Source organism: Stigmatopora argus, chromosome 6, assembly GCF_051989625.1.
Source record: "Stigmatopora argus isolate UIUO_Sarg chromosome 6, RoL_Sarg_1.0, whole genome shotgun sequence".
NCBI lineage: Eukaryota > Metazoa > Chordata > Actinopteri > Syngnathiformes > Syngnathidae > Stigmatopora > Stigmatopora argus.
Genome location: NC_135392.1, coordinates 17152830 through 17180144, shown reverse-complemented (window position 1 = coordinate 17180144; position 27315 = coordinate 17152830). Strand labels below are relative to the sequence as shown.

The 27315-nt window shown below is 40.1% G+C and overlaps 1 protein-coding gene across 2 annotated transcripts in view; it reads right to left on the bottom strand.

Annotated features, from left to right (window-relative positions):
* Positions 1–27315, bottom strand: part of LOC144076090 (guanine nucleotide-binding protein G(i) subunit alpha-2) — a 41108-nt gene that overhangs the window by 7596 nt on the left and 6197 nt on the right. The window contains exons 1-5 of one of the 2 annotated variants that reach the window (XM_077603663.1): positions 19600–21385; positions 13758–13800; positions 6392–6533; positions 5596–5756; positions 593–721 (exon numbers count right to left, since the gene is read on the bottom strand). In XM_077603663.1, the coding sequence (XP_077459789.1) occupies positions 593–721; positions 5596–5756; positions 6392–6533; positions 13758–13762 (437 nt within the window). In that variant the 5' untranslated portion in view covers positions 13763–13800; positions 19600–21385. Of the gene's footprint in view, positions 1–592; positions 722–5595; positions 5757–6391; positions 6534–13757; positions 13801–19599; positions 21386–27315 lie in introns of those variants that run through there. The other variant, XM_077603662.1, reaches the window with a different exon arrangement.

The window sequence follows — 27315 nt, the reverse complement described above, 5'->3', positions numbered from 1 at the left end:
ATAGATTTTTTTTCATAATTCATTGACATCATACTTTATGATTGAACATATTTCCATTTTTGAATATTGTTTTGAACATTTGGGAAATTTGTGATTTTCAAATTTATTTTACACTCACAAACCTTGTGGGTACCGGTTATGATTTGCATAAAAAAGCATTTGCCTTGCAATTTAGGGTTACAGTGCTCACATCTATAGGCACTTAAAATTCTAAGTGTAAGCCCCTTTTTTCATGTTTGAATATATAAAGCTCCGGTGTCCATCCATCCTCTATAAGCAGCGATGTTATTCCATTAGCATCCCACACAAGTGCTCAGCTATATCCAGTCATAATGTGTTGCAAACCATTTTTATTGATACCCAAATGGAGTGCGGATGTGTCATCATAATAATTAAGCTTTTTATTATTGTTATCATTTGTCTGAGTTGCCCATTTCAAGGTTGTATTCAGGTTGAGGGAGCACTTTCTGTATAATGAGACTAATGGCCTTCGTCGTAGCTTTTTTTAGAGCAGGTGTGCATCGATATGTGGTTTTAGTGCGAGTGGACGTCTGTTTTTACAGCAGCATGATCAGCAATAGTGGACCCTTACTTGAAATGCAGCTCTTTAAACGTGAAGTGAGTTTCCACGATGCCAGTGGTCTTGACACGAGTTCGAAGCACATCTTGCTGCGTGGGGATATAATCTGATTTGGCTATCCTCTCCAGATCGTTCAGGTAACTACAAAAAAAGCGAGAAAGGAGATAATCTAGACTTCAAGACACTCAAGTCAAGTCAAATATCTCAAAAGAAATTGATCACATTAAAAAAAATATTTTTGTAGAATTTAATTTTTGGGGTGAGGCACTTTAAGTATTAGTTACTTGTTTTTTTAAAGATGCAATATTACGAGGAAGAAATAATAACATTACAGAAGTTAAAGTCTAGGTAGTCGTAATCTTTAAGTATGGCGCCGTTCACGCGGGAGCTTGTGGCAATAGCTCTGTACACTTATGTTTTTCGTGTTAATGTTTTTACAACTTTTCTTGTTCTGTTAGCCTGGCTTCTTTCGGCTACTTCTTTTTTGGAACCATTCAGCCATGCCTACCCTGTCACACACATGGGGACTAGCTGTTACAATAGGCAGCAGAAGGAGCAACACCTCAGTGCCGCCGGGGATTCGGAGCTGGACAAAAGTGCCGGGAGAAGAGGCAACGCTTCTGACCAACCATTCCATCGTGGTATAAGATGGAAGAGCTGTCGGCGCTTACCAGCAACGGAGTCGAGGTGCCCTACTCTGCTACTGTTGTCTTCAGCTCCAGACTACTGAGGAACTGTGCAGATAAGCTTGGAAGAGTGACTCTGCATATTCGCTACCTCGGTCACAGTCTGCAGAAGTTCCCCATCTTGTGGAAGATTTTCTGTGTGTGGTTCCAGTTTTTGTCCAACTTTACGTCTTTTGAGTCTGCATCCGTTTTTGCTACCAAGTGGCAGCTGGTGGCGGTAACTCCGTCCACTCTTGCTCGTTTTGTGTTTTTGCTGCTTTTCTGTCTTAATGATTTGATTTGGTGATTCTTAAAGATCTCATTTACTTTGATTTGCTTTGTACTTTATGCTTTGCTTTGTTGTACTGTCTAACTTATAACTATGCCTTTTCTTGCTACTGGCACAATGAAATTTCCCAAATACGGGATGAATAAAGTTATCCAATCCAATCCAATCCAATATATGATGAAAGATCGCTGCTAAAAATGTGTTAGATGCACTGAAATAAAAAAAAATGAAATAATATAAATAAAACAACATATTTTATAACAAATATTACATTCAAATACTCTAAATCAGGGGTGTCAAGTGGGTGCAGGTTTTCATTCCAACTCAACAAGAGGATACCTTTTGCAAGTGTAATCAGTTAATTAAAGTCAGGTGCTACTTATTTTAGAAGACACCTGATTGGTTAAAATGTCGGCACTGGATCGGTTGGAACAAAGACCAGGACCCACTGCGGCCCTCGGCGGAATCGGTTTGAGACATGTGCACTAAATGCACTTTAATATTTAAAAATACATGTATTGATTGTTTAATTAATATTTTATAATGAATTATCGTGACGTAATTTTTTCCAAATGGAATCCTTCAATCAATTCATTCATTTTCCAAACCGCTTATCATCACAAGGGTCGCAGGTGGGCTGGAGTCTATCCCAGCAAATAATGGGCACTAGGCAGGGCAAACTCTGAATTGGTGGCCAGCCAATTGCAGGGCACAAGAATACGGACAACCATTCATCCTCACAACCATACCAAGGGGCAATTTAGAGTGTTCAACCAGCCTACCAAGCATGCTTTTGGGATGTGGGAGAAAACCAGAGCATATGGAGTAATCCTCCTTAATCCTTAAAGTAGTTTTTTTCTGAGTAAAATCCGTATATGAATACACTACAAAGATGAGTGGTAGCAGCAACAGCTGCAGATCACTACACTGAAGAATACACAATATTCTCCTTTTCACATATCATTTTCGTTCACAAAAAGTCAGTGTCCTTGGAATTATAGCCGTGATCACTTGCATGTAAACAAGATGGCAATTGCAATAGCCTCGAAAATTGTGGTTTTATCTGACCTCATATTTATAAGACAAAATACTTTCTGCTGGGATGCGATTGAGTATTGCCCAAAGGTGTTAACTGGGAAAGGCTCTGTGACCCTCCTGAGAATAAGTGGTACAGATATATAGAGTAAATAATCAATCATAGTACATCATACATTAGCAATAATGCAAAAACTGTGTCTTTCCTTTTGAGAATCAGAATTGTTTTATGAAAAAGTACAATGCTGACAAATGATTATTAATTTGAGAAAAATGTCAGGATATATTGTCTACAAACCGTTACATCTGAGCACATCTTTCTCTCATGCTTTCTTGCAAATACCTAAAGTGCAGGAAATATGCAAGAATATGGGCATATTTAAGCAGTAGCACTTTGTTATTATTATTCATGTAATAGACGTGTGTATTGGCGGCCCGGTGGCGCGAGTGGTTGGCACGACTGGGTTCAAATCCAGGTTCGGACCTTTCTGTGTGGAGTTTGTATGTTCTCCCTGCCTGCGTGGGTTTTCTGTGGGAACTGCGGTTTCCTCCCACATTCCAAAGACATGCATGGTAGACTGATTGGACACTAGATTGCCCCTAGGTATGAGTGTGAGCATGAATGGTTGTTTTGTCTCCTTGTGCCCTGCGATTGACTGGCCACCAATTCAGGGTGTCCCCCGCCTCTGGCCCAAAGTCAGCTGGGATAGGCTCCAGCACCCCCCGCAACCCTAGCGAGGATGAAGCTTTTCAGAAAATGAGATGAGATGAGATGTGTGTATTGCAGGTCAAATTAATACAGATGCTTTAATAATATTTCTTGACTTTTTTTCATTAATAAGCTGAACGCATGGACAATATTTAAGGCAATATTTGTTAAACCAAGACAAATACTGTTTAAAACAGGAGAGCAAAGAATGAGATAATGGATGAAGCAAAACTAAATTTGATAAATTCTCCAAAGACATTCCACTGGCTCAACTAAGGAGCAAATGTTCAGTCAGCACACCATGAAAGGCTCCCAAAGCTGTAATATCTCTGTTCACAGAAAAGGACAGTGTTATTGTCTTTATAAAGGACAGAAGCTCTTAATAAAGGAAACCCTCTTTATGCAATAAATTATATTGGGGAGGGGGTGTGGGGGTTTGTTTGTGGTGAAATTCAAATGAAAGGATGCGCAAAAGATTGACTTGCCTGAAAACATAATGCAGCTAAACCTTATGCATCATTGATTCAGACCCATCTATAGCTACTAGGCTCTGAGTCATTTGTATTGCTGATAGCCCCTGTCAACACTACACAGCATTGCATTAAAAAAAATGTTGGTCAGAAAACATGGCTTGATCTTACAGGCATAGTCCAAAACTGCATTTGATGTGTGAATATTACAGCTGTCCACAAAGGATAAGCAGTCTAGGAAATGGGTGGATGGCTACTACATCTCCTGCAATGGATGAAAGAGGAGGGGCTGATCATGTGACTAGCTTGTTGCTGTGCTTTCCATGCAATAAATGTGTCACATGTACTTTTTTCTTTAAACAGGACATCGTTTGTTTAACAATTTCTGACACATTCTAATGTTCAGGCAACCATTTTTTTAACATCCAGGTAACTTTTCAACATCGAAGCAAGCATTCCTTTGATCTTTTTCATTCATTCAATTTCATACCGCCCATCCTCGAAAGGGTTGCGGGGGTTGCTGGAGCCTAACCTAGCTGTCATCGGGCGGAAGGCAGACTACACTCTAGACTGGTCATCAGTCAATCATAGGGCACACAGAGAGACAAACAACTATTCGCACTGACAGTCATACCGCCACCATGTTTGGTCGCCGGACGTTTGGTCGCCGGACGTTTGGTTGCCGGACGTTTGGTCGCCCGGACGTTTGGTCGCCGGACGTTTGACAACATGACAGAGAGTTTACTGTTGAAACCAGCTCTCAAAATTATATTCACCCGAGCTACCAAACGTCCGGGCGACCAAACGTCTGGGAGACCAAACGTCTGGGAGACCAAACGTCCGGGCGACCAAACGTCCGGTGACCAAACGTCCGGCGACCAAACGTCCGGTGACCAAACGTCCGGCGACCAAACGTCCGGTCACGGACCTGTATAACATGAGGCGGCTTCCTATTGATTTTCATCTAGTTTTTATCAATGATAACCGAATAATTTAATGAAAAATTAAAGACGGGGAATAAAATCACTTTCTTGACTGGACGGGTGGCCAGCCAATCGCAGAGCACAAGGAGATAGACAACCATTCACGCTCAAGCTCAATTTAGTATGTTCAACCAGCTGAGCATGCATGTTTTTGGGATGTAGGAGGAAACCGGAACACGCGGAGAAACCCCACACAAGCCCGGGGAGAACAGGATTACTCAAAACATAAAAAGACCATGTAGGCAAGTCCTTGTGTTTATCATGAGGAGCGTTCGAATACGAAATTGAAAGTGGGTCAAAGGAGGAAGTAATTGCCAAAGAATATGAGATTTTACCATAAAAGTTAAAACGTTTAAGTTAACACGTCCCCATGATCCATCCATCCTTCCTGCAAAATGATTGTGCTCATCTGCTTGCAATATTAAAGAACAAAACCACAAAGAAAGCTAAATTATCGGGTAACAGATTAAATCTTGCCAATCTCTATTGCCCCTCAGGGAGGTCAAAGTAGGTTTTACAGAGTAGACAGATCATATGAAAGAGACGTCATTATATACATAAAACAAATTGGCAGAAAGACCAGCAGCTGCATGTGATGCAAATAATTTAGTCAATAAGCACAATGGTGCAAATACTATTCTACTACTTTGAATATGGTACAAATTAGGAAAAAGGGCCACATTTAAAATTTCATCTTCTCGCGAAGTTGCATTTACATATATAGTGGTGGTGTCTCTTGTGCACTCGAGCAAAATTGATGTGAACTAGTGCAAAAGTTGGCTGGATGGTATTGGTTGGGTGGCTTAAACAGAATTACTTTCCCTTTGAGAAACATGTCCGCACAGCATAGATATTTCTACTCACTATGCCGCTGAGTCGTTGAGCTGATATTCCCTTGAGCGCGTAAAGCAGGTCTGTATGCCGCTGTCAGCCCACAGTCTTCGGATCACATTGGTTAAATCATCGGGAAGCATGCCCTGTTCCTCGGCGGCCGCGGACAAAGCAAACAACTGCTGGGCATCGTCCTGCCGGGCAGCACAAAGATAAAATCTGAAGGAAGTATTCAAAATTCAGAATGGACACAATAAAGGACTGTTTACATGGCTTTATGGAATAAATACTGTACTAATTGTGGAATTCATTATGAATGTCAAAATCAAGTGAGGTCAATCAAAAAATTTGAGATCTTTATATTTGGGGGGTAAATTTCCAGTTGAACCAAAAAGTCCATTGTTAGCTGGGATCGACTCCAGCACCCCCTGCGACCCTTGGTGAGGATAAGGGTTTCGGAAAATGATTCAATGTTTGTTAAGTGATGTACAGTATGTAGTAGCATTGAATAGGCACAGACACATTACTTGTTTGCAAATGTTCCTTTTTCCCTGGAAATAGTTCATTGATGTAGTTTCTGTAGGAAAAGTGCTTGGGGTGAAAAATACTTCTGAAAAATAAACCTCAAGATTTGTACTCTAATATAAGATGTCATTTTTAGTAAGAATTGATGATATAAAATTAGTATTGAAAAAAGTATACTTTGGTATCAAAATGATGGTATTGGAAGCAATCTTTTTTTAATTGATACCCTGCACGAATGCTGAGTGCTATTTCATTTAATACCAGAATTTTTATATTTCGCGTGAAAGGCATAGCTGCATCTTACCACTCTGCCAGGATTGCTGTAGTCTATCTTGAGGTTGACCATGGCCTTAACAATGGCCATGATGGATTGGATGGTGTTACTGTAAACCACAGCTCTGTATTGCTTACACTCATCTTCTGAATAGCCATCTTCATGGATAATCCTAAGGAGATGTAAAAAAAACATTATAGTTCAATAATAAATTAAGAGGCCATCAACTAGCATTACACATGTATAATTCCATTTAGTCACCAAGCACGCTAAATTGGATTGAATCATACTTATCTGTAAGATCACAGTGCGTCAGGATACAAAACACAAAATCGAGTTTATGGAATAACAGTCTTGGGGTACCGCAGAGGTCAGTGCTGGGTCCACTGCTCTTCAGTCTTTACATTAATGATCTGCCAAGTGTTTTCATATTTAAGCATCTAACCAATCACATTTCAGCTATTATTTGTTGCCAGGGTCAGAAATTAGGCCTTCACAATCAGTTCTGCAGGCTCTGCTGCATAAAACAAGCGTCAATAAAACTGTTGATTTAACCAATCAGATTTCAAGTTGGCGACACCACAATGCCTTCTCGCAGGTGTAGGGATACGTCATCGCTTTCACCAACTATGATTGGCTAGTGATAGAGTGGACTAGCCAGAGCTACCAAACTGTATCTGGAGCGAGCTGCACAAGCAAATATATTGTTGTGTTGATTTAATAGCGGTTTTGTCAACTCGCAATGGTTGAAGGAGAATAAATTGATTTGTTTGCAGATTTACTTACTGTCAAAGCCATTTTCAAGACGGGCTTTTCAAGAAAAAAAGCTGGACATCATTAAGAAAGATCGGACAACTCCGAAGCAAGCAAGCCTAAATCGAACAAAAACATATCCCAGAAATACGACGACAGAACAGTCTCGACTTTCAGCATTAGCTTCGATGGCGATAGAAAAGGAGGAAAGAAAGGAGGATGGATATTGTGTACTGATAAAAAGGATATTTGGTGATTAAAATATGGCTAAATTCCTAAATAATATTTCAATTGTATGAGGTTACTATTAATGTTTTTTTTGTGTCGCAGCTGTAGCTGCAGCAGAGGTTTTATAGCCATAAAATAGTTTTTGAGGGTTTGATTGATTCAGACATAACTGAAGGCGTCGGTAGGAAATTCACAGAACGCCACTGACTCCGAGTGATCCTTATGCTCCTCGAAGTTACAACCAATGCAGGTCAGAATATCGGAACACTAATTGATTTGGCGTCTGACATAAACTACATTACCCCCAAGAGATATTACAAGATCAAAATAATAATTTACAAGAATAACATGTTAATATTTTGAGGTTAGTTATTTTCTTGCTTATTTTCACATTGTGTGAAACGGACAGTTTCACGAGCTTCAACATTTTGCATTTTACCTGCGTGCTCACAGAACTGCTTTTGGCGTAATGTTAAGACGTATTTTATTATTTTTATAGTATTTTTCTACACCAAGCAATTTCCCCCAGAAACTACATCAATGAACAATTTTAAGGTAAAAAGAACATTTGCAAAAAGGGACACGTCTACGTCGATTGTGCTATGTACTGTACATCACTTAACATTCATTCATTCATTTTCCGAACCGCTTATCCTCACAAGGGCTGCAGAGGGTTCTGGAGCCTATCCCAGTTAACTATGGGCACTAGGCGGTGGCCAGCCAATCGCAGGAATTAAAAATTTAAATAGCCTACAATTTTTTTCATGGCAAATAATGTGCCTGTCCTCAAAGAGAGTTGGGAAACACTTCTTTATTTTAAGCAACTCATCAGCAAGCTGTCCAGAAGCTTGATAATGATCCTGATTATTTGATTCAGGTGTGTTGGTGGTGGGATACATGGAAAACAGACTGGATAGGGGTCCTCTAGGACCAGAGTTGGGCACCCCTGATTTAGAGTAATTTAGACCAAAAAAATCCTCATAAAACATATTCAAAATTTAAATAGCCTACATTTTTTTTCATTGCAAATAGTGTGCCTATCCTCAAAGAGAGTTGGGAAACACTTCTTTATTTTAAGCAACTCATCAGCAAGCTGTCCAGAAGCTTGATAATGATCCTGATTATTTGATTCAGGTGTGTTGGTGGTGGGATACATGGAAAACAGACTGGATAGGGGTCCTCTAGGACCAGAGTTGGGCACCCCTGATTTAGAGTAATTTAGACCAAAAAAATCCTCATAAAACATATTCAAAACGTATGTAAAACCTAAAAAGAAAAAGAAAACACATTTTAAGCTACATAAACTTTCTGAACAAGTTTTCATTTTATTCATACATTTGATCATACTGCTTATCCTCACAAGTGTCGTGGGATGTCTTGGAGCCTATCCCAGCCAACTATGGACACCAGGTGGAGGACATGCATGTTTCTGGGATGTGTGAGGAAACCTAAGAACTATGAGGGGGAAGTTGTAATCACTCAGTCACAGTCTGAATGAGTCCCAACAAATATTGCAGAGAAAAAAATAAATTCAAGTACATGTAGTCAAATCAGTACAACTAAACAAATATTGTTAAACTCTCTGGGACCCTTGTGAGGATAAGCAGTACAGAAAATGAATGAATGAATATTGATGAACTGGATTAATAAGTGTTCAGAAAATGTCCTTCAAAACATGAACAAGATTGGTGACCGTGTCCCCTCTTTCATCTCTATGGTATTTAGCATGTTCAAAAAAGGAGAGACATCTTGAATTAAAACTCTTGAGCATTGCAAAATTGTCTGTACATGTAGGACATGCAGGGCCAGTCCATGCAAGATGTCGGGGAGAAAAGGAAAAACTGTGTTGGGGGACAATTACCATAGGGACATATTCAACTGCAGTGTCCCATTTTGTCAGGACCACATGTGTTTTAAAACTTCTAATTAGTTATTTGGCCTATTTAAAGGGTAATAAGTTGTCACTTTGCTATTGGATACCATGGAGTACCACCCTAAACATACCGGAGGACGCAGGGGAAAAAGTTGTTCCAGGACAAAACAAAATTAGCAACATAAGCAGTCAAATGAGTGATTATGAGATGCAGGAAAACACTGACCACACAACATCTATCTACTAAACAATCCAAATGAAGTCTCCCTGTCGTGTACTTTATCTGCACATCAGACACTTTGAGAGCAAACATGACTGAGTGAACCTGAGCAGCGCTCAACATATCCTCCGAATCTCTCAAGTCTGCAGGTACAGGTTCAAGACATCAGTCCACCTCATCTCATTTTCTGAACCGCTTTATCCTCATTAGGGGTCCCAGGGGGTGCTGGAGCCTATCCCAGCTAACTCCGGTCCAGAGGGGGGGGGACACCCTTAATCAGTGGTCAGCCGATCGCAGGGCACGAGACGGACACCCATGCACTCTCACACCCATACCCAGGGGAAATTTAGAGTGTTCAATCAGCCCACCATGCATGTTTTTGGAATGTGGGAGGAAACCGGAGTACCCGGAGGAAACCCACATAGGCCCGGGGAGAACATGCAACCTCCACACAGGTGGACGTGACATTGGATTTGAACCCAGGACCCCAAAGCTGTGAGGCCGACGCGCTAACCACTCGCCCCACTGGGCCGCCACACATCAGTCCACACGACTCTCAATTCTCTCTCTAACGTGAACACAGCACGTCCCAGAAGATGTTAGTAACATAGGGCAATATGTCAAAGAAAGCCAATAAGAGGAATTCTGACAGGGTAGGGCGAGTTTTACTAATTTGGCTCTTCTAAACACAGGCACAGAAGGCATTTCTTTCTTTCTTTTTTTTAAATGCCGCTTAAATAACAATAAATAAACAACAAATAATGCACAAACAGCAGCCTTGTTCAAAACTTCCTTAGCTCACTCTCCTCATTTGAGGACAGCCTTTAATTATTTTCTAACTTGAAATCAAGGAGTTTCCCCCTTTTATGTTATGAAAACAAAATTTAAAAATTGTTAATTGTCATCCACGAAATGGCCATATGTTAGGTAATTTAACTTTCTTTATGTGAGGCCGAAAATAATCTGCTTGCAAATGGTGACGATGCCTTTAGTTGATTATTGTTATTTCATTTATTTCATATTGCACTGCAAATTTTGTTTTAAGCCAAATGTATAAAAAAAGATGCCTGTCAAAATTTAGGCTTTATTATTCATTACTTTTCATAGTGTTAGGAGGACGTTGTCTTATCTCTTATTGCACGACAGAACAACAAAAATGCTTCTTTAAATCATATTTTATATTCTTTATATTCAAGTATTGTAACATAGCTACCTGCATAATTGAATAATGAGTAAAGAAATGTATTTACTTCTTCAACTAAGTTTGAAGTTTCAAATTTGAAAGACTAAAGATATCATAGTTATCGTGATGATTATCGATAGACTGATTTTTTTTTTTTTTTACATCCTGCGGAAGAAACTCATTTGAGCCGCTTAAATGTGGTATCTTGTTATTTCTGGTCAAATGAGGTGGTTATGAAAAATAATGAAAATGTATTATTTTTTTACAAACGTCTCATTTTAAGTTAAAGGCACTATATCTTGTTGAAACCTGTTTCATCTGTGTGTCTTTCTAAATTTACAAATTATCTTAGTATTAACGAGAAAAAATAAGGTGTGCATGTTATGTTATCACAGTTCATGTGTACCATACTGGGAGTCATTCAGGAAGTTAGCGTGTTGCATTGTATAATGCGTAATCACACGTTGATCCAGCATCTAAAGCCCAATTTTATGAACAAGGAATTGAACTGTCTAATGCTGAGAAAGGATCCTCGAGACTAATGAATCAGACTCCAGAGGGAGAACAAAAGGCGTAATTATATTAACTCTCAAGTGAAAAGTGCTTACTGCTTGACAACTGCAGTCATTTAGCAGACACAGCCTAATTTCAGAAAAGCATCGTTTTTGTTAGCAACGTGCCCAGCATTTGTCCTTGTTAGTGTTATAACCAATTAAAGTTTGTTTCTGGTAGGATGACACAGATGTATACGCTTGTGATTGTGATAAAAAAAATCGTGCTTCAAAAAAGGTGAGAGATTGTTCTTGCTCCAACCTCATAAAAATAGATCCTGTGCCTGGTTACCCTCAAGTAATGTGAATAATTGAGCCATTTAAGAACCTGTGTGTGTTCGAATTGGTTCACAGGCCCAACATCGCCTTGCTGTAGAGACACTCTGTGTATTAAAAGCTTAAAGGCAACACTGTTCAATGGAACCCACTGATTTCTGTCGTGGCTACTGCAATTCTTGAACTGCTGCATAGTGAAGATGTCACAAGCGTTTCTAATATTTTATGAAAAAAACTGTGTGTTATCTGTAGGATTTGAAGGCCAATAAATATTAATGTCACTGAATACAAAACATGCCTGTAGTGAATTCTGGAAAAGCTGACATTTTAAAGCGTTTAAATGAGCTACATTTTTCCATAGTTTGAATTGAGTGTGAACGGTTGTCTGCCTGTTTGCCCCATGGTTGGCAAGAACCAATTGTATGGTAGGTTGTATCTTTTGTTCTAGGCTTGATCGGATCCGTGCCTTTAGTGAAGAAACGTACTATAAAAGATGCATTCAAGAATCATTTTTCAACCTAAAAGAATAATTTATACTTCAAAATTGAATATTACAGAGAAAACTTGCATGGATATACAGTGGTAGCTCTACTTACGAAATTAATTGGTTCTAGAACTTGTCTTGTAACTTGGATTTTTTCATAGGTAGAGCAGTATTTTAGATGTAAATTATCAAATTCGTTCCACAGTTCTCAAAAAATAACTTTTAAAAATGATCAGTGTCCCAATTTTGTATGAAATATGTGATAAACACACCAAAATGAAAGAAAATGATAACAAATATATTTATTAATGTATAAAATTAAATAACAAGCATGCATTTCTATTTGTGGAGCTGTATAAGTGTGAGGTGTAAGCTAACATTAGGCAGCAGACAAAGCACAAAACACATGATCACACATCTAAACAACTTTAAATTATGAATTCAAAACAACTTAGCATTAAATAGAACTGATCTTTTTTACCTGAATGACTTCTTTCATTGTACTTGTGCGATGATAATAAAGACTATTCTGTTTTGGTGAATGGGGGCAGCCGTGGTGTAGTAGGTAGCTTCAGTTGTTCTGGGACCAAAGGGTCAGCGGTACGATTCCCGGCTGTACCTGCCCACTATTGGAGTGCCTTTATGCAGTGCACTGAAGCTTAAAGTATTTAGCGGTGGTGACCCATGAATTTACCACCTTGGCCTTCAGAAGTGATTAAATCAATACAACAATATATTTGCTTGTGCGGCTCAGCTTGCTACAGTTGAAGTTTGCTAGCGCTGGATAGTAGTACTCTCTTACTATCAAATCATAGGGTGGAAAACCACTGATGTTTCTGTAGGCCTTTACAAGGCCTTGGTGTCCCCAACTCAAATTCTGATTGGTTAAAGCAACTGTCTGACTGACTCATATTCTATTGCATGGAGCACGCAGAACTGATTATGAAGGCCTCTGGGTAGATTTCTGATGCTGGCCACAAATAATGACTGAAATGTGATTGGCTAAATGCTTAAATATGTAAACACAAGCCACCTGATGGTGCAGTGGTTCTTCTGCCTGACTTTGGTGTGGGCAGTCTGGGTTCAATTCTCGCTCGGTGGCAGTGTGAGTGGTTGTCTGTCTCTCTGTGTGCTCTATGACTGACTGGTGACCAGTCTAGGGAGTAGTCTACCTTCCACCTGATGACAGTTGGGTTAGGCTCCAGCAACCCCTGCAACCTTTTCGAGGATGGGCGGTAGGAGGATAATTGAATGAAAAAAAATGAAAACACAACTACAGGAAAAGCAATGAAAGGAAGTTGACAGACAATTTGGAATGATTAAATAAGTATTCATGGACATAATATAATTAACATCAGTCTATGATTTAGATATTTTTAGGCCAGCAGAGAAGGCCCTTGCAGGCTCTGACGGCCCACCACTGGTAGTTTGGCAGGGCCTTGAATGGCAGCAGCACCATTAGTGTGGGAATGCGCAGGTGGATCGATGTAAAGTGCTTTGGACATGGTAAAAATGACTAGAGAAATGCACTGTGTAGTCTCCAATGAAAATGATGTTTGATTTTTATTCACTCTGGACTAAATACATTTTACCACACATACAGTTTAGTCATGTAATTGCATGTTTAATTCAGAAATGTTGTTTAAAAAACAATGGTGATGTAAAACAAATGTTAATGTTATTGTATTTTTTTAAAACAATTTAATACCCTTGCTCATGTAGACCAACCATTGATGGTATGACTATATGGGAATTCATATTCACTTTAAAACTGAGAAATCAATTGGGTAGTACAAAGATGAAAAATTAAAGCCCTCAACATACTTACTTCATCTGCTTTACGATGGTGCTTTTTCCAGATTCCCCAGCACCTGTTGGAATATGAAACACTCAAGTTTAAAAAAAGAAATCAAACATCTCTGTTGCTTACAAAGATGGATTTGAGTTCAAAAAGTCTTTTAAAAAGAAAGAAAGCCAATCGTTGAAGAATCAGTCGAGAATGTCTGCTCTCTTGATGTCCTTCTTTTTAAGACACATGAAGTTAATTTAAGGGAGAGTTTATCCCTTACTAAAGGGAAGTGAGACATTTTTATGGCTTACTCCCTCACTGGGGTGGAACTTCTATTGGTTTATTGTATTGGAAGACTGTGATTAAAAAAGGCATATATACAGTGGTCCATTTACTTACAATGGTTAAAATGGTTTTAGTGTTTAAATTATTAACAGGGCGGCCCGGCGACCGAGTGGTTAGAGCATCAGCCTTACAGTTCTGGAGTGGAGGGTTCGATTTCACCCTCACTGTGTGAAGTTTGGAGAAGTTTGCATGTTCTCCCCAGGCTTGAAGGGATTTTTTTCCGGGTACTCCGGTTTCCTCCCACATTCCCAAAACATGCAAAGTAGGCTGGTTGAACATTCTAAATTTCCCCTAAATTGCCCCCACGATCCTTGTGAAGATAAGTGTTTTAGAAAATGAATGAATAAATTATTAAGCGTGGTAGTACTGTGTAGTTAGATTAGGGAAAATAGCTTACATCATTCACTACGACCACTTTTCGTTGATATGGTTTAAATGCAAAAGAAAATTGAACATGCCAATAAAATACCAAACATTCTGTAAATAATGTTTACCGTAAGTTGTTTTTATGGAGTCCTCGATGTAAATTGAAGGGACCCATTGCTCGCATTGTCAAAAGTACCACCATACACTAATGCGAAAATCATGCCATCTTGACCGAGGCGCCAATAAACATCCATACACAATGACAATCACTGTGAAAGCAGGAAAAGCAGCACTAGCTCCCTTTACACTCTGCCAGCACTCATCATGGTCAGAGCATTTCTCCCCTTTTCCAAGGGGCGCGATGTGGCATGTCAAGTTGCACCAGCAAGGGTGGGAACAAAATGCCTGTGGTGGCTTGTTACGTTTCATCAGCTGCCTTCCATGTCTACACTTTTTTTCCAGAACACAAAGATCCCTTGAGCAAAAAAAAAAGTTAAGAGACTCTTATTTTGTCTTTACTCTTACTTTCATTACATTACCACATTAGGCCAAAAAATTGTAGAAAAAAAGTCATCACATCCTTGATTGATAAAATATATGAAGCTGACGTGTCTTTTAAATCTTATATTGTGCATTCAAAGGACGGATGAACATACGTATTTTCTACCATCAAATTTAAACGACCTGTGAGGGTTCCTGCTAACCGCACCATCACCTTGCCACCTTTTAAGTTATTTTGGGGAAAAAAATATAGTTTATTAATAAATACAAGTTTCTAATGAGGCTTAAATTTGTATTATGTAAGGTAATAACATTGATTCCAACGAGGGATATTTGCATTGTTTATTACCATTAAGGTAAACACACATTTCCGGCTCTATAATGCAGCTCATTTACTTAAATCAGGGGTAGGGAACCTATGGCTCGGGAGCCACATATGGCTCTTTTGATGGGTGCATATGGCTCTCTGCTAACCTGTGAGGTAAAATATGGAAAGTATGGAATTTTTCCTTTCGTTACACTCTTCTGCGTGGATATTCTCATTGATACTCATTGATTAGCAACAACGTAACAATGTTATCAAAAGAATTCAGAGACTTTTTGTACTTTAAAAGTGCAGAAGTGGCTTAAAAAGGCACACATTTTCATGTATGTTGACTTTTAAATTCAGATCATGGCTCTCAAGGATTAACATTTAAAAAATATGAATTGTTTATGGGTCTTTCCATCGAAAAGGTTCCCGACCCCTGCCTTAAATGATAGTGAACACAATTAAAAAAAAACAGTTCACTCATCTGCCATATTGGACGAATACTTGCATAATCACCCCCCCCCCCCCCCTTTATCCTCATCAGGGTCGTGGGGGGTGCCAGAGCCATGCATGTTTTTGGAATGTGGGAGGAAACCGGAGTAGCCGGAGGAAACCCACGCAGGCCCGAGGAGAACATGCAAACTCCACACAGGTGGACCGACATGAACTTAAACCCAGGACCCCAGAGCTGTGAGGCCAACACACTAACCACTCGCTCCACCGGGCTGCCCTACTAGATAATACGACCATCATAATTAAAAATAGTTGATAGTTCATCTGATTATTTATTATAAACTCCAATTCTAGCTCCATTAGTTTGAATTTGCCACTGATGTTTTGTAAAAAAAATGTATTTATATATATATATATATATATATATATATATATATATATATATATATATATATATATATATATATATATATAGGGGGCCTGAATTCCTCCTCAAATGGGCCTAATGACGCTATTGAACACAAAATATTGCTTTTGATTGCTTGTCATTTCTTTAGAAATATGCAACAAATTTTTGAATGCCAGTTTAGAGCAGTATATCAAAACACTGACATTGCAGAGAAATCACTAGAAGACTGATTAACTCCCAACCTTTCATCACATAGAGGTCAAACATTTACACGATGGTGTCGGCAGAGAACAACAAACGGCTCAAATGATGAGTATATTCAGTTGTATTATTATAGATAAATCCAGGGTAGGATTGACTGGATACATGAAATCTTTGCCGCATGGAAAACAGATCCATAGCATGTAGTTTGTGTCTGGGCTAAAGCCCAATAAATAATACATATCTTCCAAACACGGCCAGAATCATTTAAGGTATTTTTTTTTTTTTTTTTTTTTTACACAGCACTGCCCGGGTCTCTTACGATTACTGAGGATTTTATATTTATTTGTGGGATTGTGAATATTTATTACAATAAGAATACACTGCATTTACATGCAAATGCTCTCAAATAAATGTTACCACCGATCCAAGTAAAATGGGTTAATGGGGGCTTGTGCTTGTGTTGGTTTTCGCCAGGTATACTCCTTCCACATTCCAAAATGTTGCATTCAAGATTATAAGTGATAACTGCACAGTGCCCACAGGTGTCTAGAGTACGAACACTCCTGGGCAAAAAAAGTAATATTGAATAAGCTCTAAATTGCACATAATCACTTAGGGTTCCATCTTCCTGCAATCATACACAAACAACTCTCAAAATGTATGTTCGTCATCAATGGTGAACTTCCTGCTGACCAAGTTTGAATGGGATGAGTGAAGGTGAATTCTCGCTGTGGTAATGAGATCACAATGCACACCAATGATTACATTGGGGTCCTCTATTAAGGGTACATGGTTCATTCTGCTGTATGGACAAATTGCAAAAGCTCTGATCTGTCCAGATAAAAGTAAATTATTATTGCTCCGAAAAAGGGGAATGTGGTACAGCATGGTAAAGTATGTTATATCGTCTATAGTGGTAAAGTAGGTCATGAGCCGTGTAATGGAAGAAGATGCGCTCCTCTTGGTCTCTGCATAGCATAGACGCAGCCTGCAGAGTGTACACAATGTTTAATCTCTTTGTTCTGTTTACTCACCAGTGCCTCCTGCAAATAGGAAGAAAGTGACCTGGCTGCTTAATTAGCAATGCACAGTTCTGTATGCACTTAAAAGCCATTACAGTAATAACTGTAAAAATCGTTTTTTCCCCAAAGGCAGCATAGTGACTACTAGGTTAGACTACATCACATCCTGATGCTTACATTTTTCACTTAAGAGCCACTAACTGAATAAGTAAATATCGGCCCTGACAGGACTAATTTGTGGGCATCTTTACTAATGAAATAATTAAAAGGAAAGAAGTTCTCCATTTAAATCAGAAACGTGGATAATAAATATTAAAACTATAAAGGACTATTTGCTGAGTTAAATTGTAAGTTTATATGCAAAAATGAGATGGAACAATTAACCTTTGAATAAATATTAGTGTCGAACCTTCAGGTGCCACAACAAAGTTTGTGGTCCATGCTCATATGTAGTTAAAGATGAGATCTTGTTCGTGCCTTATATACAACCCTAAGACATGAATGAGCAACAATCGAATAATAATAATAATAATAGACAAGAGCTGTTTTCTCAGTTTTCCAAAACTGTCTCTGTGAGTAATGTGTGAGGGGGTTCATTCATTCATTCATTTTCTGAACCGCTTTATCCTCACTAGGGTCGTGGGGCCTATCCCAGCTGATTCCAGGCATGAGGCAGGGGAGACCCTGAATTGGTGGCCAGCCAATCGCGGGGCGCGTGTGAGGGTTTTAATTCACTGGCACGCTTTCTCAAAAAATATTTTCCTGCACTCACCAGGGGCCAACCATGTGATTTTGTGTTTTCTGTCAAAACGTGTAAAAATGTCATCTTCTTACCCAATAAGTCATCAACTATTCATGGTCATGTGGGATATATACCAATGATTCTAGGAGCTATGTATATTGAATTGAATGCTTTTATTGTCAGTATACTGCGATTGACTGGCCACCGATTCAGGGTGTCCCCCACCTCTTGCCCGGAGTCAGCTGGGATAGGCTCCAGCACCCCCCGCAACCCTAATGAGGATAAAGCGGTTCAGAAAATTAGATGAGATACAAGTATAATGAGATATAAAGCTTTATCATGAAGTGCACAAATAAATAATCAATAAATAAGTAGTCAACATAGATAAGTGTCTCGGACTTTGTGCCACTGGCAAAACAGGTCCTAGTTGAGGGCCCAGACAAAGAATGGCCCAAAAGACATTTTATAATGAGCAACAATATTGGACTCTATCAGCGGTACTACTCTTCGAAGTCAAGCCTGGAGGTGGGGCACAATGGTAAGCACCCGGTGGTCGGGATTTCACCCAAAGGACTGGGCCAAGCAAAGCCCGAACAACCATTCGCACCCACAATCACACAGCCACCGAGTGGGAATTGATCCTGTACTGCCTGCAGCAATACTAGTAGTAGTATAGTTTTATAGAAAGTCTGACATCTCATCTCATCTCTATTTCTGAACCGCTTTATCCTCATTAGGGTCGCGGGGGGTGCTGGAGCCTATCCCAGCTGACTCTGGGCCAGAGGCGGGGCACACCCTGAATCGATGGCCAGCCGATCGCAGGGCACAAGGAGATGGACAACCATGCACACTCACACCCATACCTAGGGGCAATTGAGTGTCCAATCAGCCTTCCATGCATATTTTTGGAATGTGGGAGGAAACCGGAGTACCCAGAGGAAACCCACGCACGCCCGGGGAGAACATGCAAACTCCACACAGATGGACATGACCTGGATTTGAACCCAGGACCCGAGAGCTATGAGGCCGACGCGCTAACCACTCGCGACACCGGGCCGCCCATCTGACATCTCATTATTTTTATATTATCCAAAAACAGAAGATGAACTTATAGTAATACAGACAAATGCAATTGTCGATTTTACAAGTTTAGATTTCATATGATTATGAAGAAAAAAAATACTATAACACTATACTGGAGCGTATACTGGTTGAATTGTTTTGAGCACAACTGTATTTAATTGGCCCGACATTGGACCATATGTAAAATTATATGCATATCTATGTAGCTGCTAATTGACACATACAGGTGACCTTTGTTAAGGCCCTGGTGGGCATAATTACAACAGTTCCCTGAGCAAATGTCACATGACATACATTCAAACTGTTAGCATTATAATCAATCATTGATCCCTGTGGCTTTGAATAGAGCTATATAACTGCACCATACACTGTTAATAGTAGTATTTCATTACTGTACAGTAGAATGAAATCTCAGTGACTTCACTGTCAAAGCACAATCCTTCTACCCAGTTTCTGATGTATGCCTTAGGCCACTGGAGGGGTGTCACCGGCACTGCTCTTGACTGCTTCATCTCACCAACAAACATAATGAGTCACCATTGGCAACTTGTCCTCCTTTCCTTGGTCAATGGCAAACATGCAGTCCCTAGAGGTGGGCAGATCCATCCAAATATCAATATTATTAATACAGAGTCAGAACGTGTATAGCTTCAATACTAGTCCGGTGAGATTGAGCCTTAACTTTAAGTTACGCTCTTGTTTGGAATGCTGCGGGTTCATTTTCCATGGTCCTATGTCAGAGTTAGACCAGATTGCGGCCAGCTCACGTGCAGCATCCGCACCTCTTCACGCATCAACAATGCATGAACACATAGCCCACCGGCTCCAATCTGTGATGTCGGCACGCTGATCGCTTGAGATATTATTGACAATTCACCGTGTGTAAAAACACCCACTTTGCATACAAACCATCAAAGATAAATACTGAAAAACCGACATTGCATGCGAATCATTGTTCCAGAATGCCTTCCCTGGTACCAAAAATAAAGTTAGTTACCATTGCTCTTTCATTGGCTTGAATAAAGGGTGTGATAATCAATAAAACACAGTAATAAAAGTTTTTTTCTTCCACCAGCTTTCCTGCTGTTCATCTCTCTTAAAAGCATACACCAATTTTTACCGGAATGCACTTGAATGCCATCATCATCATAGTAAAACCATGGCGGATGTTTCATTCAAGTGAGTGTATAGAATTTTAAAGGTAAATGGATCATAATATCTATTCTCATTGAGGGAATCTGAAGCCACCTGTCCCATCCTGGCTAAAATATTATTTATATTTCAAGACCCTGCAATGTGAATTCGGAGATGTGTTTGTGTTTACAGCAGATGCCTACATAATTGTGGTGCAGATTCACATTCTTCCCTGATTTTTAATTTTTGTTTTTCCACTTCTCTTCGCAGGGGTCACGGGGGTGCTGGAGCTCATCCCAGCCAACCGTGATCCTCCAGTGTATGATAGCTTAAACATTTTATAAGTATGGCTGACCGTAACCATTTTGGTACACTTTTTAATAATAAAAAAAAAGAAAGTCAAACAATTAATTGTATCCCAAACATTGCACTCTTTCTACAAGGAGATTTAAGTCAGCTATGTAGTAGCATATTTGACTCATATGTCTGAGTTTTTATGAATTAATCTCTGCTCTGGTCCTCCACAGGGCGTGGAAAACATACATTTTTGTGCCAAAAATTTATTTGTCTCGCCATGTAAATACTTTTTAATTTTGGGTGCAAAAAAATAAGACAAAACCAAACCTGACATGGAAGACATGGGGAAACGAGGAACTTGGAACATGGCATAGGTACATGGAGTAACGTAGCCAAATCAGGGTAAAGCAGACGATCCGACAAAGAATGACAAACACACAGGGCTTAAATAGACAAACAGAGGTTGATTACGAAATACACACTCCTGATCACACGAGGGAAGGGAAACCATGAGGGACACAATAGGCGAAACACATTCATAATCACACGGACAGCACACACAAGGGGAACACACACACATCCACCCCAAGTCCCCAACTAAACCTAACAGTTCACTTCTGGCACATTTTGGTCTCCATTTTCCTAATGTGAAGATTGTGTGTTCTTCCTGTGCTTGAATGGGTTTTCTCTACACTTGACTAATTTGTCCCACATTCAAAAACAATTCATGTCTGGCCAAAAATCGTCCCTCAGCTGTATAAGTGAACGACAATGCAGAAACTCAATTTTTAAAAGACAAAGAACAACCGCAGCTGCAAAAAAGTGTTGGGTATGACTATGACATGAAGTAATTAATATAAGATGACATACCAAAACAAAGTTCAAAAAGTACCATAAAATGAATGCATGAATTAATTAATGAGTAAAGTTATTATTTACTGTATTAGAACAAGGAAGTGGCAGTCAGGTTACCAGGTCCAGGCAATGTTACCAGGTTACTGGTTACCACATTGCCTCAAAATTGCGATATCAGGGGTACAACCCTGGGCTCCCGCCTTCCGGTGTGTAGTTTGCATATTTTGACAATGCCAGTGTCTGTTCTATTTCATCCTTTCTGACCATCAGAGGAGGTGCTGAAGGCAATGAATGATCCCTCCGCGCATGCGCAGTGCGAGTAGCAATCCCCAAAATACATGTGACCCTAGCTTGAGCCTCAGAAGGGTATAAGTTTTGTTCAACTATTGCTCCAGTCCCTATTTTCTTCTCGCAGGGCAGTTGCTGCTTGTTGCGTGTCATTGTTAGCCTTGTGACAGTGTGTCGGAATGGATATTGTGTGGCCTGTGGCAACCTTCCCACGCCGTCAGAGACCCGGGATGGGTGCTCGGCTTGCCATTGACTGTCGGTCTCTCCTGTTATGGGTGGCTTCGGCGGTGCGACAGAGTCGCAAGGGTACACAGATGTGGGCATGCGCTCCCCTCTTGCACTCGGGGACGCATCCGCTTTGGAGGCTCTGAGGTGCAGCTGCTGCACAGAGAAATCGCAGAGCTGCGGTCCCTTTTGGGTGTCCGGCTCCATGAGTCTTCGGCGGCTGTGCCTGGACGTGACCGGACGTTTGGTCGAAAGACGTTTGGTCGACCGGACGTTTGGTAGAACGGACGTTTGGTAGAACGGACGTTTGGTAGAACGGACGTTTGGTAGAACGGACGTTTGGTAGAACGGACGTTTGGTCGCCGGGTTCGCTCGCTGTCAAATTATGACAGAGAGTTTACTGTTGATATTTTGATATTAGATATTTAGATATTAAACTCACTCTCTCTCTCTCATGATTATAATTTTGAGAGCTGGTTTCAACAGTAACAACCCGGCGACCAAACATCCGTTCTACCAAACGTTCGTTCTACCAAACGTCCGGTCGACCAAACGTCCGGTCGACCAAACGTCCGGTCGACCAAACGTCCGTTCGACCAAACGTCCGGTCGACCAAACGTCCGGGGACCAAACGTCTTTCGACGAAACGTCCGAGTTGCGTGCCTGGGCCGTGTTCGCATGGCACGCCTTACATGGGTTTTGAGGCGGGCGTGGTCTGCTGGCTGCTTCCGCCTCCTAGTTCTGCGACAATGCGGTTGGTCGGCTTTTTTGTGCCATTGGAGCCGGGTTCCATGTGTTTGTCGTAAGGCTCGACTGTCTGTTCCTCTAATGTTCCCATGCTGGCAGTGCTGCGCAGTGCGTTGGCTCTATGTGGCTCTACGAGCAATTACACTTGCTACTGGTGCCTGCTGAGGCGCCTACTGCGGTGCCTACGAGCACTTTCTTTCAGCGCTAGAGTTTTTTTCTACTCTTGCGAACGGTTCCCCTTTGGCAGATTACAATCAGGGAAGTTCTTGCAGCTTGGCAGGATCCTGGGAATTTCTCACGGTGCACAACACAATTGTGTTGTGCATCCGATGACACGTCAAAATTTGCTGAGCATGCAATATTCATCTCTGAGGGAAATCAATATGCACTTTGCCTTGCCGGAGTCCAAATGGATCATGCTAATCAAGTGAATTCGTATCGTTAATCGATGGCACACTTGACGTGCGTGAGCTCCTCAGAAAGACTGAAAACAGATCCGTTACTGAGGAAAAGAAGTTGTACCACAGCACAGATCTGCACGGAAAAAAATAGCACAAATCTCCCAGCCACATTGTTATTTTTAGTCAGAAATATAGCATGTGGCACTTCTTTAAGAGTACTCGCTTTTGCCACAATCATTAATCAAATACACACTGCCCTATTCCATGTGTAAGAGCTGCTGCTTCAAAATCACAAATATACACATGCAGTACGTTTTTATTTTCAGTATGAAAGCAGTAAAAAATAATTCTTGAGCAGGGTTGCCAAACAGAGAGACAATCTCTAGCCCAATTATACTGTAAAACCATTAAATTAATCCGTTAATTAAAAACCAACCCAGATTCTAAGATGATTTCCTTATATAACTCTGTATATTTTTGTATTATATTAAAAAAGGTGTATATATCACTATTTTATAGCCACGTGATAGTGGAGGGGGTTCACTCGCCTGACTTTAGCATGGAATCAATTCCCGCTCGATGTTTCATCACATAACAGGACAAATAAATTGCTGGATTGGGCAAAGGTAAAGACCCTGACAAGTTTAAATGGATAAAAACATCATGAATACACGTAATAAGGCTTTAAAAATGGCATGCCCTATCAGTTCTAGGATTCTGTGAGCTTTTTTGAACCATACAAGCCAGATTACAATTGCAGAAGGAGAATTCAGCTACTTTCTGACTGTTTCTCCAAGTCTGCAGCAGAGTAAAGTATTTAATCCTTATAAAATATATCAATATACATTAGACTCTTTCTTCACATCTGGCATCGCCTGTTTGAGAAAAAAAAAATCCATCTTTAGTATAATATAGAAAATAGTGAATGAAATCAACACATAAAAGTGAATCAATATTCCTAAATATTTTTTCATAAATGAACAAATATCAACGCTCACCCATTGTAGTTGAGATGCTGATGAGGTGCAAAATTGCAGCTGATGAAATGAAGTGGCGTCATGACGATAGAGGCCAGGGATACTGTCCCAATAACTGGATTAAAAGAACCTGCGAAGCCCTGTTGCTTCAGCTTGAAATCTGCAAAACTATCCTTTGTTAAATACTCAGTCGCTGCAGAGACGTTTTTTTACCCTTTTGTTATTGGAAGAGTTGGTATGACCCGTTAGTCAGGGGCAGTGTTGCTGAAGCTTGAGAAGTGGAGAAACTAAAACAATTTCACATTTGGCCTTTTGCAGTTAAGAACATGTCTTTATCCCAATTCTGGCACCATGTTGTTGTTGAATTTGTCTGGGGTCATAAAGGATTACGGCAGCGCATAACTTTTGCAAACAGGGCATACAGACTGTTCCAATAAGTGAGGGTGTCCCCTTGAAATAGGTCTCCATTTGTGTCGCTGCCTTCTGCCAAGCGCTGCAGGACCAACACAGCCAAGACAAACAGGCTCAAGGACAGTTTCTTGCCAAGAGCTGTCACCATACTCAACTCGAGTTCTGCACCTAGTAAGACCTAATCAAGACTTATCTTGTACTTGCACTAAAACTCCATATGCTGCAAACAACTTTAGTCAGTTTTGTACTTATGTACTTATGTGACACTTATTCATGTTGACTACTTACCTATGTTGACTACTACTTATCTATTATGTTGACTACGTATTTATTATTATTTTATTTTTTTATAGTTACTTATTGATTATTTATCTGTTAGTTTGTTTGTTGTTTTTATTTGTGCACTTCCCTACTTATTTACGTTGTTGACTACGCATGTTGTATTATGTGGACTACTTATTTAATGATTATTTTATTATTCATAGTTATTTATCGATTATTTATTTGTCAGTTTGTTTGTTGTTATTTGTGCACTTCATGGTGGAGTTTTAAATATCATTATACTTGTATAATGACAATAAAAGCATTCAATTCAATAAAAACAAAATATTACATAAATTTATAAAAGCTCTGCCCAGTGTACACAGCCAATAAGAATTGCTGTTGGTTGTTATGCTTCAGAAGTGTGCCCAGGTTTACAAGTCGACTACAACTGAGTTGGTGAATAAGATGCCAGGTAAGCCCAAAGAAATCCTAGCACACAATAAGGCCAAAACCAATACCGGCTCCTGTTGAGACATAATACTTTCTTCAGAAATTAACCTCTGCCTGCATGGTTTGCCTATTTTGTGGTTGATATAAAGCCATAAGCACAAGCCATAATTGTTATATTTATCTGTGTGCTGTCTGAAGGGGAGCACATTAGCTCTTGTGAAATGAGATAAGTCCTGAGATATGTCTACTGAATAATGAGTGAGAAAAGCATCTTATTCCTTTTGTTTTTTCTCTCCATGACAGTGTGCAGCCACTGCTGCAATGGAAGCCTCCCGCCTCCCTCATAGAAAAGCCGCGGGTACAGAGAGCTGTTCCAAGCGCAAACAGAAATGTTTCATATTTTTCTGGATGGGCAAACCGAGTTGTTTGTGCGTGATGGCAGACTGATTCTGCATGCAGCAAAACAAACTAGTTGGCAGTAGCCTCTAGTCTAAGACAAGACAGAGTGAAATAATTATTGTGATGGCCCATGTAGTTCATATGCCCCCTTAAAATTAACATCTGGTGACAAGTTTGTCTATAATCCCTATAAAGCATTTATGGATGGATGGATGAATATGTTAAGATTCTCACGCTACTGCTGAATTGCATCTCATATCATATTTGTACATTTTGCTTAAAATAATTCATTCCCGTGTGTGCGCATGTGTGCACGTAACTCTATGGGGGGAGAATTCATGGGCAATGCACTTACATGACTGATAATAATATAAAAATATGAGTTGTTTTTCACCAATAAAACTTAACAAATTCATCCACCAAGTACTGCTAGGTGTTAAAATCTAACGGCAAATATGGACCCAAATCCAGGAAAAAATGCAGACACAAGCGGGTGCGGGTGCACTAACGGAAGGTTTAATAACAAAAAAAGTTCACAAAATAAAGGCTTAAATACAAAAACTGGGGAAAAGTAACAACACAAGAAAACAAACACCAAAGGAAGGAGCACACCAACATAACACGACCAAACTCACAAAATACTCCAACACCAATTGACGAAGACACGGGGTTTAAATACACAAACAGGGGTTGACAAGACAATTAGAAACACCTGGGTAACACAAGGGAAGGCGAGCAGGAAAGACATCAGCTGAAACTAATGGGAAATCACATGGAAAGGACACACAAGGGAATACGTCCAAGCGACACAAGCCCAACAAGACATGACACTAGGCCTCGAAGATTTTATAGGCTTTTAAACTTTGTTGCCTGTAAGTACTCCTTGTATAACCTGGTCAATGTCCAGCTCCTGATGAATTATTCTCCTCTCATCTAATTTTCTGAACCGCTTTATCCTCATTATTACACAGGCGGAGCTGGAGCCTATCCCAGGTGACTCCGGGCCAGAGGCGGGGGGACACCCTGAATCGGTGGCCAGCCGATTGCAGGGCACAAGGAGACGGACAACCATGCACACTCACACACATACCTAGGGGCAATTTAGAGTGTCCAATCAGCCTACAATGCATGTTTATGGAATGTGGGAGGAAACCGGAGTACATGGAGGAAACCCACGCAGGCCTGGGGAGAACATGCAAACTCGACACAGATGGACGTGACCTGGATTTGAAACCAGGACCCCAGAGCTGTGAGTCCGACGCGCTAACCACTCGCTCCACCGGGCCGCTCTGATGAATGATTATTAATCGAAAAGTTGCTGACAAGAAGATAGTTTTCATTTGTTTTAATGTCAAATCAGGTTGAGTATTCAAAATTGTAATCCATGCCAAAACCCATTGCCAGATGCCCAAAATGCCAGAAGTTTTTCTGGGGGGGTTGAAGTAAAAAAAACGACAACTGTTCTCTCACAACATTACAATGTATGACTTTGTGGGAGATCATTTCTCGCCGCGCACCGGACCATCACCCACAGAGGTTTTGAAACACTGAAATAATCTAAAAATACAAAAGTATTGTTAAAACTGACATTGTATTTTTAGTTGCAAAAAAAAATCACGATATGATCTTTTTCCATATCGATCACCCCTATTCCATAGCTTGGATTAAACAGTTAATGAATACACAAGCTGCTCATAACTGTGATCCATGTAAG